This window comes from Myodes glareolus, chromosome 9 (assembly GCF_982192425.1).
Source record: "Myodes glareolus chromosome 9, mMyoGla1.1, whole genome shotgun sequence".
Lineage (NCBI taxonomy): Eukaryota > Metazoa > Chordata > Mammalia > Rodentia > Cricetidae > Myodes > Myodes glareolus.
In genome coordinates, this window is record NC_142034.1 from 78449824 (window position 1) to 78464669 (window position 14846).

The 14846-nt window shown below is 49.3% G+C and overlaps 1 protein-coding gene across 1 annotated transcript in view; it reads right to left on the reverse strand.

Annotated features, from left to right (window-relative positions):
* Positions 1–14846, reverse strand: part of Adam19 (ADAM metallopeptidase domain 19) — a 94108-nt gene that overhangs the window by 25613 nt on the left and 53649 nt on the right. The window contains exons 6-9 of the mRNA XM_048435948.3: positions 9580–9772; positions 8877–8942; positions 4350–4421; positions 1230–1396 (exon numbers count right to left, since the gene is read on the reverse strand). Of these exons, the coding sequence (XP_048291905.3) occupies positions 1230–1396; positions 4350–4421; positions 8877–8942; positions 9580–9772 (498 nt within the window). The remainder of the gene's footprint in view (positions 1–1229; positions 1397–4349; positions 4422–8876; positions 8943–9579; positions 9773–14846) is intronic.

Sequence of the window (14846 nt, forward strand, 5' to 3'; positions counted from 1 at the left end):
ATCATGTTCACGTCCACCGGTGACCAGGGGCCCAGGACACTGGTGGCATGCATCATAGGGGCAAAAGTTGGGAAGTTGGGAAGCAGCTGTGGAGTTGATGTTTCAATCCTCAAATCACACATGGGCCAAGGAAACAGCTGCATCTCTCTGGGAGCCTCACAAACCACAGCTGGGGCAGGGCCTGAGCTGCTTCCGCCTCTGCTCTTCAATGACGGTCCTAACATGTCAGCAGCCAGCTTCGGTCCCCCCCACCCCCCAGTTTAACATATCCTTCCCTCTGTTGCACCCAAGCAGAGCAGGCAAGGAGGAATACATGGATGTCTGCTTCCTAGATTCACTAAATAGTGAATGAAGCCCCTCTTGTTATTTTACAAACTAACACTCAGTTCTGGAGAAGCCTACTGTAAACAATTTCAAGGTGTTCTAAAGTTCAGGCCAAATGTCTCAGTAAACAAAGACTCGCTCAGTGAGTGGACGGTCCTCAAGTGACCACTCGGGTTTTAGGGACAAGTAAATATTGAAAATCCCAATTGCTATGAGAGGGTAAATTGAGGTATCAGAGTTGGAATGACTGTTGACTTGGCTGTGTTCAAGGGAAAGAAGCAAAAGCTTATTATCTTTGGGAGTTTTGCTATGACCACCTCAAATTACCCTGGAAGGCCGACATTGGTGTGTTGCAATCCCCCTTGAGGGGCTGTATTCTGTTCTCTCGAGAGGCAGTTGAAAACTCAACACAGTCCTTGGCCAGCGCTTCCTCCCACCAAGCCTTCCCATGAGGGTCCTACAGTCTGCTCCTTGGCCCTGCCCAGGCACTCGGCCCTGAGACGTTTGGAGAAGCATGAGGAGGAGCTGGGGATCTGCACCCTGCAGTGGGAGGGCAGCTGATTCTCTAGAAGAACGTTTGTGGCCGGCCGTCAGCTGTGACCAGGAGTCATCCACTGCCCTAGTAGATAGCCACGTGCCTCAGCTGATGGTGGGTGAAGCTCATTTTCCCACACAGGTGGGAAACACGTTAGAGGACTATTATCATTCTTAGACTTTTTAAACATTTTCGCAAGGTGTGCTGGGTCTGAAAAATGCCTGGTTAATTAGCCAGGGAGTAAGGGAGCTCTTGCATAACTGATTCTCCCTCCTGGGGAAAGAATGGGTGAACTTTGTACCCCATGGCCGGCAGAGTACCCCTTCTGCAGCCAAAGCTGATGCAACACCACCAGAGAAGGTCTACTTACGTGATGAGCTGTGCATTGTCGTGGCTCTTCTGGGCAAGCAGCTTGCGCCTCCAACTAAGGAAGGACCAAAGGGTAGAGTACGGGTTCTCGGAGACTTCACACTTATCCCCGTGCGTCCATACCTCCAAGCCCACGAGAGCAATTCGGATGTTCAGGGATCGGTAAAACTGCCAAGACACAGAAGGGCCAGGTCCTCTCAGCGCTCAGCCTAAGAGCTCAGAGCACAGCCACTAGGGTCACTCTCCTGCCACTGGGGTCACTCTCCTGCCACTGGCTCCAGGAAGAAGCAAGTGAGATCTTCAGAGAGATGCGTTCTGGTGCCCAAACTGGAGCATCTTGCCTTAGAAAACACTTAGGTAGAAAGAGAAAGGAGAGGGGGAAAAAAGCCCACCCATCAAGGGGTTCTTTAATGATCTGACCTTGAAGCTACTGAGTCAGTGACTGTGTGTGTTATATGTACCTGTGTTCTGTGTGTACGCATGTACATGTGGAGCCCAAAGGTCGGTGTCGGCCCTCCGCCATTACTCTCCCCACATTTTTGAGACAGGGCCTCTCACTAAACAAAGAGCTCATTGATTCAGTCTGGCTGGCTTGTGAGGGCAAGGGAGGGACCTGTCTCTGTCCCCCACCAGCTACACGGTTACAGGCGCATGCCACCATAGGTGCTGGGACATCAGCTCCTTATGCCCGTCTAGCAGGCACTTTATATACCACACCAAAAACAACAGGAAAGGAAAAAAAAACCTCTCGTGTACACAGAGACCACAAGAGGACAGATTACATCAATCAAAGTGGGGGTGTCCTCGGCTAAAAATAATAACTGGGGCACCACTGTGTATCAGGCACTTTTCATGAACAAGACAAGGACTTGGGCTTAGAGAAGTTAAGAAATTTGCCCAATGTCTCAGCAGGAAGACTCTGGAGCCAGGATGAACTGAGATTATACCCCCAGGGCCCTTGTGACCATCTGCTGCTGGAGAGCTGGGATCACATAGCACATGATCTGTATACTATATATACTATACTACACTATACACACACACACACACACACACATCTCGATCCTTCACTTGCCCCTAAGGGACTGCAGCCGAGATGGGCTCCTTCCTGATTGCATCGTGTGCCACATCAATCATTACAGAAAGCCCGAAGCATCTGGATTTGCTTCACTAAGGAGTGTTTTAGGGAAGTGAACTTGGCTTTGCTTCTAGTTAAGGGAAAAGGCTGTGGATTGGGCTCCTGATTCAGCACATGGGTGTCTTTCTTCCAGCTTTAGTACCACAATGTTCAAGCCCAGGAGCTGGCTCAGTAAGTTGCAGAGGCGCCCATGTGCCTCACCCTCCTGGGAGCGATTAACTTCAAGTGCTGGAGGGAAGTTAGAGGCATCTACGCATGGACCATCCAGCAAGGCACCCATGGACCATCCAGCAAGGCGCCGGGCTTCCTCCAGCACCTGCGGGGGGGGGGGGGGGTGTCTGTAGCTAGCTACCTTCTTTCCCACATCTTTCACTCTGGTTGCTGCTGTTTTGGGTTTGTTTGTTTGTTTGTTTGATGTGTTTATTAACATACCACTTCCATTTTCCATCGGTGCCTAGAGGTAGGTTCTCATCACCCAGTACAGGAGGAAAATTCCTAAAGCCAGCCAGCCAAGCCCTCCAGCTCCCTGGCCTCCCGGACAATGGCTGATACACAGGTGGCAGAATGATCAACTTCCTGTATTCTCCCCTCCCAGGGGAAAACCACAATTTTCCAGATGTTAAGGGTTTGGTTGTGGGATCATTGAGATGCCATTGCTGCTGAGGTAGGAGCTGGATCTAGGCCCCTACTATGCCCCTAGAATCTTTCCCTCTAGAAAAGGCCAGTGTTTGACTTTTACCTCTTATATGCCAGCCTGTTATATGCGGCCTGTTTCCACAGCTGTTGAGGACGGGGGAGGGGGGAGTACAAGGCTGAGAACTTCCCGTTTAATGACTTCACAGTGACCAAATTTGCATTTTAAGCCCTGAATGTTTAAAACTTTTATGGGTCAACGGCTGAGCCATCTCTCCAGCCCACGAGCTGGGACCCAGAACTTCTAGCAGGCCAAGAGTTTTAAGCCTTCAAGTTCTACTGTGTCCTGAAATGATTATCAGAGCCTCAGAGAGACCTGTGACCCAAGGGCTGAGACTGTAGGTCAGTGGCCTTACATGCATGAAGCCCTGGGTTCAATTAGCGATACCGCCCTTCTCCAGCCCTCAAAAGGAGGAGGCACGTGACCAAAGCACATCAAAGTTTACTTTCTAAAGTCCACACTGTTAGCCTGTGAAGAGGAGCGCTCATGGCCATGTTTCCTTCTCTGCGCTTTGGGGATGGAACTTGCTTTTACATAGAATACTTCCAGGTCTGAGATTGTCCTGTTTAGTGAAGCTCAAACCTCTGCTAATTTCCTAAGTGCATGTTCTCAACAATCCTGCCCACAGAAACAGCCATTTCTCGTCTTCCCAGAAGAGGGGATCCTCAGACCATTTCACATATCGGCTCCAGACAGACGGCACCCTGACTTTTAAAGGTTCTATGTACCTTCTGGGCCTGACCCACTTCAACCCCTCCTAAATCACAGGAATGCTGGGCTTTCACCTAGAAGGAACTCTTACACACATCCTCAAAGCCTTCCTAAATTAGGCTCTTCCTCGCCCGAAGTTCCTCAAGAGCCACTTCAGATGTGAGGAAGGTAGAGGGACAGGGCTGTGGGTCCGGCTGCTGTTTACCGCTGCCTGCTTCCATCTGACCTCTCCATGGGCAGGGGCATAAGATCTCATTCTTACAGATTCCATCAGAAAACCATAAAAATAACTGAAAGCCACTGAGTGAAGTCAATGCTTGTACTTTATAAATTAAAACAAAGCAAAACAAAGCCCCCAAACACCCATATAAACCAACAAAACCCAAACCCTCAACCCAAAGAAGTTGCTTTCCAGTCAGGGTTCTGCCGTGCTCCCCTCCCTGGCAGCTATGGCACTGAGCACCCCTTCAAGGACCTGCTGGGGGTGCCCAATTCAGGACTTCAGGGAGGTGTGACCTCCTGTCCTGCAGACCGTCCCAGGTGCCACTACCTCCCCCAGAAAGCACACCTGGTCTCACCTTATCAACATAGTTGGCGATCTCCATGAGCTTGTGTTTGGTGGCATCCTGGTCACGCCGATTCTTCTGAAACTAAACGGGACAAACAGAACCAGGTGAGGCCCTCCCATGGCTCTTATCCGAGGACTGTTCTGGGACCCGAATGTGCTCTTACCCTCCTGTCTTTGGCGTGCAAGCATTTTTAGGCAATGGTCTTTCCCATAATTCACCAAGGGTAGGACCTGACAGAGATCCTGCTTGGCACCTCCATCACCAAGCTCAAGACAGCACAATGGCGGACCCAGTTATCGTCTTGTGTGCCTTCAAGTAAGTCCTATTTTCCTGTGCTTTAAGTTACAAGGCCTCTGGCTAACTGGTTAGGCAGAAGAGGGACTGACTGGTCTCTTCGCTTTGTTCATCACCCCACTAGGAGGCTTCCCTCCTACATCTTACAGAGCTTTCCTGCATGTGGTCAGCTAACCCTGATCTAATGTTTGCTGAATGATGCTGTGGATATGCAGTTGTGCTTAGCACAAAGGGGGGGGATACAAATGCTACATGGTGACCCCAAGACTACAGGAGCTTCAACTACAATGGGGGAGAGAGCCAGAAATAAGTACAATGACAGATCCTCGAGGTACACGATTTAAAAGAGCTAAGAAACCCACTGAGAACTTGTACAGAATAACTGTGGAGGAGGGCCATACAAATGTCACATAGAAGGTGCCGCCCACGGGACCATGTGGCATCAGCAGACAGGTGTTGCCTTGCCTGCCATTCCTACTGGCAGTGCCTTCTGTAGTGGCTGTGAAGTCAGACATTGATAATCGAGCACAGGAGAGAAGATTATGCTGTACTCGATTAGAATGTCTGCCTCGAGTCTCAAGAGGAAGCCTCACATTTACCACTTCTGTCTGAAAAGGACAGACCTCTTTCTTTTGCCTTCAATAATGAAGTAAGGAAATCGTCAGGATGTAAAGATAAAAAATTGAAAATTGTGACCTCCCTGCACCCCCAATGATGGACACCCCTGTCTACTGCTGTTTTCACACAGGGTCTGGATACCTAGTGAATTCACTGTAGGTAGCTACTGTGTATGCTCAGCCTCAAGCTCTTCCATGCTTCCTCCTTCCTGCTCCACCAGAACACCCAAAGAAGAAAAAGAATAAACCGCTAAATAAAATACCCTGAAGTGTTTGTTTGGCAAGGGCTGTGTCCCTGCCCTCATACAGAGAAAGGCGCCATTTGCCTTTCTCTTGTAGATTCTAGGTTATTCCTCGACTTCCTTGGGACTGTCGCTCGCCAGAAGAGAACCCCACTGCTATCCTTACCTCCTGCAGAGTTAAATTCTAGGACCCTATTGCACAGACCTTTGCAGAAATGTTTAATCTAGAAGTTTCCATTAGGAAGACTTCCCGGCTGCTAAACTGGCCCCATGGCAGAGTATTTCCATTCATTTAGTAAATATTTATTAGAGCGCACCGATGAGATTTCAGGCTTCCAGATAATTTAATCCTGTCCTCAAACAGTAAGGCCCAATAAGGCCACCATAGTTAAAGCGGTGTATCACGTTTCCCAGGAGATCCTGGAGCAGGGTTTGGTAAGCTTACTCTGTAGAGCAACACAGAGTAAACATTTTTCCTTCAGCATGGCGGACCACCTGGTTGGGGACCATAACTACCCAGTTCCGCTTGGTGGACCACAACTACCCAGTTCCACTTGGTGGACCACAACTACCCAGTTCCACTTGGTGGACCACAACCACCCAGTTCCACTTGGTGGAACGCAACCACCCAGTTCTGTTTTGGGGACTTAGAAACTTCCAGGCTACCATAAACCAAAGGTTGTGGCTCGCCTCCAGTATACTACTCATAGATACATGTGGTCGGTTCACATGGCCATGGCTAGAGTTTACAACCCCTGGTCATGAGAATTTGTCTCGGTGTTAGACTTTCTGGGATGTGAGCCTTTCCCACATGCCTGGCATCCTGCTGGTACCACCGAGTCCCTTAAAGGTCTCCGTCTACAGCCCTTCTTTCCCCTTCTCCGATATGAACCTGACTCTTTGCTCTCCTACATTGTATTTCACTTAATGAATGAGTGAATGCCCAGAACCACCCAAAGAGCCCTCTTACACTCTGCCATCACCTATGGGATGGATACGGTCAGAAGCTTCCACCTAGAACTAGGCGGAGAGATACTGCTAGCTCACTTTTACTGCGGACAGTCCTATGAAAACCACAGCCTCAATTCTCGGCACTTGCTTTCCCACCCAGAGACCCCCCGTTCACTGTCAGTTCAGAGACCAGCGGAGAAGGCTGCTGTGTCTAAATCAAAAATACTGCATTCTTCCCGTCGTTTATCTCAGATTAACTGCCAGGAATACATGTCTGCCTGCCAATTCTGGGGCTCGCAAATCTTGCCTGGCCTATTGCACACCAACACGAATCAATCAAAGCCTACAGCTGAGAGTTGTTCATGACCTGAGAACTGAGAGAGCCCCTCACCTACCAGGAAGTTAAGATCACAGCCCTGTAGCAAAGGGGGTACAGACGCCTATGCTACTGATGCTTAAGGTGCACCCCTTCTGCAACAGTAAGATTTTCTGGACTGCCCCACGGTCGTGAAAGCACCTTCTAGTAGACACGTTTCCTCCCTGGCTTGCTGTGAGTCTAGACATCAGGAGGCTGAAGGCTCACCATCTTCACCTTCAGTGCCTGCTGGAGACTCACATGCAGTGGCTTTTAAAACCCTGCACCAAGGGCCCACTGGGCAAAAGGAGTAATCTTCCTCCTTTGAACTGGAACACTGGGGTTTCTAGGTGCAGAGGGACCTTTATCTGACCAAAGGATCTTGCATCTTGGGAAAAAAAAATGGTTCAAGACCTCTGTTTCAGATGACATTGGATGCAAGGCTTAACTGGAGAACTATCCTGGCGGAAGGTGCTTTGCTTTCTCCCAGCAACCTCCACGGTACAGAGTGGTAAAGGTGATGTGTGGGACAGGGCTGGGTGGGGCGACTGGCTGGTCTTAAAAGCAGCCTTTGTCACTGCATTCCCATTCACATAGCAGTCTGTAGAGAGGAAACAAAAACCCAAGGACCCACTCACCCGCAGCTGCTGGAGGAAAAGCAAAATAACGCCAACATCAGTTCAAAGGCTAAACGCTTCTGAAAGTGACCACAATGGTTCTTCCCTTGAAAGCCTTCACCTCTGCCCAGTGAGCTCCTCCCTTTCTTTAAGGAGCTCAAGGGCCATCTCTTCCTACCTCTACACTCAAAGGCGGCTCTCAAACTTGGGTCTGAACACTCCCTGCCAAGCCCCCCTCACTTCCCCTGTTCCACACTGTGGGGCTGTGGAAAAGGCAAAGCCACCTAGGATGCCGCCTCTGGGAAAGCCGGAGCCCCGAGGGGAGGGGACCTGAGACAGAGTGATGAACTCCGCCTTCGTGGAAGATAGAAAGTTCTGGTTCAGTGTTCAGCCAGGTCACAGACGTCTGCTTGGTTGTGGCTGTATCCCTGCACGACGTGGGACTTGAAGGAAAACTTGGTTAATGGAAATGTGGGTGGTGGGGGCACGGTCCCTATACCATATTATGTCGGCTGTTGGAAGGAAACAGGACTCCTCTGATTTCGGGATAATTCTCTTTATATCTGAGCTGCCACCATCAGCATCGCCACCTATCTCAGAGAGGCTCTCTCCAGTCCCCAAGCCACATCGGATCCTCTGTGTGCATTCTAGGCATCGCCGAGGGGCCATTTCAGTGGCTATCGTACGCTAGAACTACAAGGGTGTGGGGCTTCTACTCTGAACTCCAGAATAAGGAGCGGCTCTGGCTCAGATGCCAAGCACTGTGCCGGCACATCATAGAAAAATCAGGAAGTCACCCAAGAAAGTGAAACAAACGATGGAGCCAGGTGTGTGGGTGTTTGTGAAACCTTAGGGCCTGTCCCATTTGAGGGATATGAATTAAGGGGCTACCCTGCTCTACTAGGCTGGTGGCTCCCAAGATCACCTGCTATGCATTAAAACTACCCCCAAAGTCTTATTAAAACATGGATTGTGGGGGTCCCACCCTGGCAATCTGGGGTTGAAGAGATCTGGAGCAAGGCTCGGAGATTTGCATTTTTCACGGTTCCCAGGTGCCGCATATGCTGCGGCTCTGGGGACATTTGGGGAACACCAACATGAGTATGAAAATAGATACATGTGAGAAAATGGCATCTGATAAGCCACAGGGGAACTTGCTACCTTTGTAAGACAGAGGTCTGAAAGATTCTCTGAAGAGCTAGAGACCATCCTAAGAACAAATATCAGAACCCCCTCTACGTCACTCCCTTAGTGTCCACACTAAGAGCTTTCCTCAGCTTCTGGTTATTGTTGAGTTCTTTTCTCCTGACTGCTTAAAGTGGCTGAAAGAGCCCTTGGCCAGATTTAAGGTCAAGTTTATACAATAAACTAGAAAAAAAAAGAACATATCCTCATCTCGGCAAAGCAGCGTGAAGGCTCAAGAGAGGTTTTTCTGCTGAAATTCACAGCTGGCCCCTTACCTCTGAGTAATCAGCCACCAGGTACAGCTCCACATACTTCATGGACTGTAAGTCTTCCCGTTTCATCTAGAGAAGACACAGAAGCGGATCAGTGCCCTAGAAACAGTTGGTTCCAGCTCATCCCAAAAAGCTGCTGAGAAACCATGCTGGTTAATAAGCTGTGACCTTCTTTTAACTTTAGGCGTTAGGGACAGTCCTGGCTGCAGCCCACCACCTCCATCTGCAACTGGTTATTGCTAGAGGACTTTCTGAGCCATGGGATCGAATCCTTGTTTTTTTTTCTTCTCAAAAACCAAGAAGCCAAACTGGCTAGTACAGGCAAAATCAAGGCCAACAACCCACGAGGGAACGTGCCGACAGCTTAGTTCCCAAACAACCTTGAGACCACAGGCCTCTGTTTTCACTGTGAACAAAAACCATTTTGTATAGCAGATGAGGTAGCTATTCCAAGAGCGGAAGTAGACTTTTTTTTTTAACCTTATACAGTTTCAAAAATCAGCATCTCAGAGCATTCCAAATACAGTAGTTCTCTTATGTTGGCGTCTCACTAAACAATCCCAAGAAAGAAAGAGCGAGGGGCTTTTTTCCTCTTTCTCACCAATCCTGCCTCAATTTAGAAGTACTTCTGGGATCAAAGTAAGGGTGCACAGAGGGGACAAACTCAGATCAGTCTGCCAGTTCCGGCGAGAACCTACAAACTCACTCTGCGAGGTTGCTTTTTGGTCTGCTGTGTAAACTGAAGGGCCCAGTCCTTGGCGGTGGGCTCGGAGTGCTCGAACCCACAGTTCCCCGGGGGCAGCTTGAGATGTTCAGATCTGTATATAAGGTGCTGGCTGTCGCTGCCAGGGACAGGCTCGATGATGTAGCTGAGGTTACTTCTCACTATAACCAGTCCTCTGTGGATAAGAGAAGTGGAATCTCCGGTCAGTGCCTATGGTTCTGGAAAAGTCCGTTGCATAGGTTCATATGCTAGATGGTTCTTCACTTTATAATGGGCTGTGAACCCTTCTCTGAAGGCCTGAGGCAAACGCAGACTGTCTAAAGAGAAACAGACTTGTGTGAAATGGAGCACGGAATCTCAGAGCACTTGGACCTCCCTGAACCCATTACGGTGCTTTAGGCTGGGACTCCTAAAGACCTCCAAATCTAGCATGACATATGACAACCATAGGTTAACACTTTAAAGACCCAGGAAAAAGCGATCAGAGAAAGCACAGAGGCCTGAGGCTGAGGTAACCGAGGTTCTAGATTCAGCTCTAAGGCTCAACAATCACACACTCCCCAAGAAACATCTTAAGTCACCCTGAGCCTCAATTGCCTCATCCCGAAAAATAAAAATGGCGACATATTAACTCATCAGAGCTCTTGAGTGATTAAATGAAGACAAGTGTCCTTCTGCCTGGAAGCCAAGTGGTACTTAACAGCCAGCATTCCTACCCATTCCAACCGTCCCATGCTAACGAGGCGGCTATTGCTCCCTGGTGAGGAAATATCCACAACTAAGCTTATGTGACAATCTTCCACCCAGGACTGAACTCAAAGATGTGCGCTGAGTTATCTAATCTCGTCACTCTCTGAGATTGCGAGTGTTCTAGCTATCATCTAAGCCCACAGGATTCTTGCTGTTGGTATCCACAGGGCAGCCTCCCAAGGAAACAAAAAATGTCACAGACATCCCAGACTGTATATAAAATACCGAGTGATTAGTGTATAGCCCATGAGTGTCCTCCTGAATATTTTGTATCACCTCTAGATTTCTCATAATGCCAAATAAAATGTAAATGCTGAGGCGGGAGAGGTGGTTCAGCAGGTGAGAGCACTTGCTTCTCTTTCGGATTGGTTCGAGTACCCATGTCAGGCAGTTCAGATTGCCTATTACTCCAGCTCCAGGGGACCTGATGCTCTCTCTTGGTTTCTACAGGCCTTGCACACACAGGATGCACATACATATACTCAGGCACACACACATATATACACTAAATAAATAAAACTTTTTTTTTCTTTTTTGGTTTTTCGAGTCAGGGTTTCTCTGTAGCTTTGGGGCCTGTTCTGGAACTAGCTCTTCTAGACCGGGTTGGCCTCAGACTCACAGAGAACCACCTGTCTCTGCCTCCCAAGTGTGCCACCGCCGCCTGGCTAAAAACTTTTAAAATGAAAAAAAAAATCTGTTAAAGATATCATATTGTCTAGCAAATAATGACAAGAAAAATATACAATTTTTTTTCAAGAATATTTGATTCACTGTTGGTTGAATCCCCAGAAGTGGAACACACAGGCAAAGAGAAACAATGGTGTTCACGGTTGTTGGAAAGACAGCCATTCTAGCTAGGCATCTGGCACCGCGATAGTTGTGGAGGATGGCAACATGAGCCAGTCAAGGTGCCTGCTCTACTGAAGAACAGAGTGAGCAGGGAGTAGTCACTGTGACTCAGGACCTGTCATCAGCCCTGGCAGACACCCATGGATGAGATGCAGCTGCTCCCAGGGCTGCCCTAAGGAAGCCTCTGGAGCCATCTACATTCAGAGAGCACTTACTGCCCATGGCTTCACAACGATCAATGGAGGCAGGGCGATGCCCACAGAACAGCTCCGTTATCTCATCTATTAAGATCTATGATGTACCAACCTTCCACTGTGATATGGGAATGAAATAAGAGTAATGGTCTGCGAATTATGTGTCACATGGCTAGCTATGTCTCAGTAAACCATGTCAAAGGATGGACGGGGCCCAAATGCCTTCTCTGTCATCTTATCTCCTAGGGAAAGGGTATCCTGCCACAGTCAGGCCAATTGGGCTGTGACCAGTCACACTTCTGAAGAGTGTTCCTGGCATCATCAACCATGGTCAAGAGTAAATATGTTATGTCCTTTAAACCTACTCTCCAAACCGCCACCCTCTATCCTGAGAGAGAAGCAAGACAGTCAAGTCATGGGTTCCTGACTCTGGGATAGATGAGCCAGGACTGAATCCCCAGGATGCTGGCAGCATGTCACCTAGGCTCCCATCCTTTCGAGCACTCCAAACCAAAGCCTCAGCTCAGCTCTGGCACCTGAGTGGCAGGGCTTCCCAATGTCCATCGGCCACTGTCCTCCTGGGATGCATGGATGCCCACCCAGGTTCTGTCCTTTAGTAAGAGCTCATGACTCTCTCAGGAAAGATATCACAGACTCCGGTGGGCAGGAGGCCTTTCCTGACCCCATCCCTCGCTGACCTCATGGCAGTGCCAGGAAGCCTGTCGACTTCCTGGCTGCCTTCTGGCCAACACAGCAGCAGTCACCTGGCTTATGGTGACTTAGATACCTAAGGCGTTCCCTTAACAGCGAGGGTAGAGGGCAGAGAGCGAGGGTCACAGCCACTTCCCCAGCTCCACACAGGAAAGGGCAGAGACCAGGGCCACCTAGGCATCCTGTTCCCAGCTATCTCCGCATCCCAGCTGACCAGGGCCTCTCCCATCATTCCAGTTTCCTCTGAATGGCTACAGTATTGGCCACACAATGAGGTGGACCACAAACCAGCCGGTGATCCTGTGCGCACCAATATTACACGCAGTGAGTGAAAAGTTACCCACAGGAATCCGTGAAAGCCTGAACACGGGGCCACAAGGTATAACGTTGATTTGCTATGATATGAACAAGCCCTTGGCCAAAGGGTCAGAGGTCAACAGGAACTTGGCAGCAGGTTGGGTAATAGTCATCATAGTGGCTATAATTTTTTGAACTTCAGCTTGGCCAGGGACCAAGCTGATGAGCATTTTATTTCTCATACCAACTTCTCTGACCCTGACAAATATTATTCCCATGGTACAAATGGAAAAAAAAAAAACCTACGTTCAAGACCCACCAAAATTCACACAAGTAAAGAGTTAAAATGGGGGTGAGCCTCAGCATTCTGGTTCTACACCCCACAACCTTCACCCCAGCCTCTTACTGTCTTTCATAAGAGCCCTAAGAGAATGGTTCAGAAAGACATGCATGCCCCGTGTGCATATGGCTATAGGTGATGGCACCAGCGACTCCCCTCTGATGTGAGGCCAGGCAGAAAAGGCAACTGGCTTTGTCTGTGGACTCCCCAGTTCCTGAGAGATGACAGGAAGCACTGGTCCTCCCTCCTCCCCAGACACTGTTTGCTGTGTGCTAGCTAGCCACGTGCCACACAGACTGGACATGTTAATCTCTCTTCATTCCACACCACATTACAATGCTGGCAACATCATGGAGCTCACTTTATCAATGAGGTGTCTGAGGCCCAGGAAATTAGAATCGGAAGCTTTCAACTGGGGCCAAGGGTTTCATGGGCACAGTCTCTGTTCCCTTGGGCTCTGGGCATCTGCCTCCGCTGGTAAGCTCTCCACCTGTGCTCAGAGATCCCAGGGCCCAGAACTTCCAAACTATCCACTGATCTACAGAAGGAATCCAGGCTATCCCAGGAGACTCAGGATCTGCAGGCCCAAGTGTCTGCACTTAGTCCCATGGGCAAAACTCTACAGAAACTTCGGTCAGGAGACCATGTTCTTGCCTGTGCTTTCATGGTGCTTTAGCAACTGTCTCAAGAAATAGGAAGTCTGAGAATCTCAAGTTTGGGACAACCACTGAGGCTATCCCTTCCAGCAACAGGATTCAGCAGCTCCTTCCCTATCCCACCCCACTAGAGCCCTTGGAGACTGATCCCAGGAAGGAGCAGGGACCTTCATATAGGATTACTAAGAGATGGAAAGATGGTGTCACATGCCTGACACTGTACAGCAGACTCCAGTTTTGTTGATGGGGACTCTCTCCTGCCACCAATCCTGTCACCTAGACGCCATCTCCCCCCCCACCCCCCAGTCACCCATTATTTAACCTAAGGGCCTCGCTGATTCAATTTGCTAAATGTTAGCTCTGGCAGAGGCAGAGAGCAAAAGTGGGACCGAGAGCCCAAAAGGCAGAGGGCCAGGATGCTAGGCTCCAACCTATTTCTCATCATTAAAAGAATGAGAAACAAAATAAATCATAAAATAAGATCATATAGCGAAACCCAGGCAAGCCAACCAGTCAGGAAACAAGAGGTTCATGCTTAACCCACAAATTACTGCAGGACTCACATCCTTCGAGACATGAGAGGGGAACCACTCCAGGGGAAGCTGTCCATTAAACACACAGTTGCACATCCCCATCCCGTCACTGAGAGAGAGAGCCTAAGAGGTAGCAGCCCTGTGTTCCTGCTCCCCACCCCTCTCTCAACCTGCACCCACATTAACGGGTCACAGGGAACTTCCAAGGCAGCACAGAGAGAAGAGAGGCACCTGGTCCTGAGTTCCTGCTGGGACAGAGGCAGAACGTAAGCAGCAGCGAACACACAGAGTCAGGAGGGAGACATCTTGGATTAGGATCCTGGCTCTGCTGTCTCTCCCAGAGCAGCTGTGTTTAACAGTCTAAAGGAATCAGACGGCGCTCCCTGACAACCAGGGACCATTCTCCAAGAAAGCTAGCAGTCATGAAAGCGCATTGTGTAAACGAGATACAAAACATTTGGCTGGGAAGCCGTTCAGCGCGTCTGCACAGAGTACCTGACATGAGGCAGGACTGTTCTAGCCCCTGAGGACGCAGCACTAGCCAACCAAAGATCTTGATGTCAAGGAGATGGGGCTGATCACCTCACGTGAACCCACCGATGGCATCAATATCTCTGCTCCCATCTTACAGGGCAGAAAGCTGAGTCTTCAGGAGTGTATCAGCATCAGCCGGGGCCAGTGAAATGACTAAGCCGGTAAGGGCTCTAGCTACACAAACCTGGGCTCGATCCTTGGAGGCCATGTTAAGATCAAAGGAGAGAATAGACTTCATCAAGTTATCCTCTGACCTCAACATGAGCACTTCCCTGCACCACACACACACTTATACATATACAATAATAATAAATAAAGTCATTTTTAAAGGACTGTGTTAGTTGGCAGGTGTGTGTTCATATGGGAAACATATGGAAGCCAGAGG